General features: G+C 35.4%; 1 protein-coding gene across 1 annotated transcript in view; it reads right to left on the bottom strand.

Moving 5' to 3' along the window:
- Positions 1-218: 218 nt before the first annotated feature.
- LOC101292904 overlaps positions 219-888 on the bottom strand; it is a 1,969-nt gene continuing 1,299 nt past the window's right edge. The window contains exon 2 of the mRNA XM_004300541.1: positions 219-473. Within this exon, the coding sequence (XP_004300589.1) occupies positions 366-473 (108 nt within the window). The 3' untranslated portion in view covers positions 219-365. The remainder of the gene's footprint in view (positions 474-888) is intronic.

The following is an 888-nucleotide window of genomic DNA, read 5'->3' as shown; positions in this document are numbered from 1 at the left end:
TTTCATACAGTGCATTATTTTGTGACAATTGATGGGACTCCAAGGGGATGTTTGGTACACAGGACTCTTTTAGACAGGCTTATTTTTTATGATAGTCTTGCACTCTCTAAGCTTGGCTTATGTTATGTTAATCCCTGACCCATGTTTGGTATTGCTTAGTACTAAAAAGGCAGAATAAACACAATAATCCTATCCCATGTTTGGGATGCACTTAGACTAATCAATTTTGAATACCACAATATTCTTTCTATTTTAACAAACTATTATCCAATAATAAGAGATTTGAAAACTTCAACATGAAGCTCCAATTCATACAACTTCAGCAACTTTTTTTTTTTGGTCTGATACTTCAGCAACCTTGAAAATTACAAAAATACATCCAAATAATGAAATACATAGAGCTGATGCCAGATAAGCAAAGTATCACGACCTTCACCTCTTGTAACCAGATTTTCCTTCATCTTCAATAGTATCTGGAGATAAGACATCACACTCCCAGTTAGACACACTACCACCAGACAATAAAAACTGATATACCCTTACGCCAAACTTTGTTCATTAGTGAAATTTGAAATTGTGGAATCTACTAACTGAAAATAAGAAATTCAGCAGCAAAGCAAGTCGGGAAGGTGAGTATGCCAACAAAACAGGAACAAGGACCAGAGAAACACAGATGCACACAGATGAACATGAACAAGAATCAAATTAAACCCATAAGACTATAATATTCTGCAGTTCAGCAAAACGCAGATGCACCTAAAGCAAACTGAACTGAACATATTAATTGAATTAGAAAGACAAGCCGTGAGGGATGCTATCAGTTGAAAGAACAGTTCTTGCATGATACTAAGATTATAGGATCTGACACCACATGAATAGGCCTAAATT

Source organism: Fragaria vesca, linkage group LG5 (assembly GCF_000184155.1).
Source record: "Fragaria vesca subsp. vesca linkage group LG5, FraVesHawaii_1.0, whole genome shotgun sequence".
NCBI lineage: Eukaryota > Viridiplantae > Streptophyta > Magnoliopsida > Rosales > Rosaceae > Fragaria > Fragaria vesca.
This window is presented reverse-complemented; position numbering and strand designations above follow the sequence as displayed.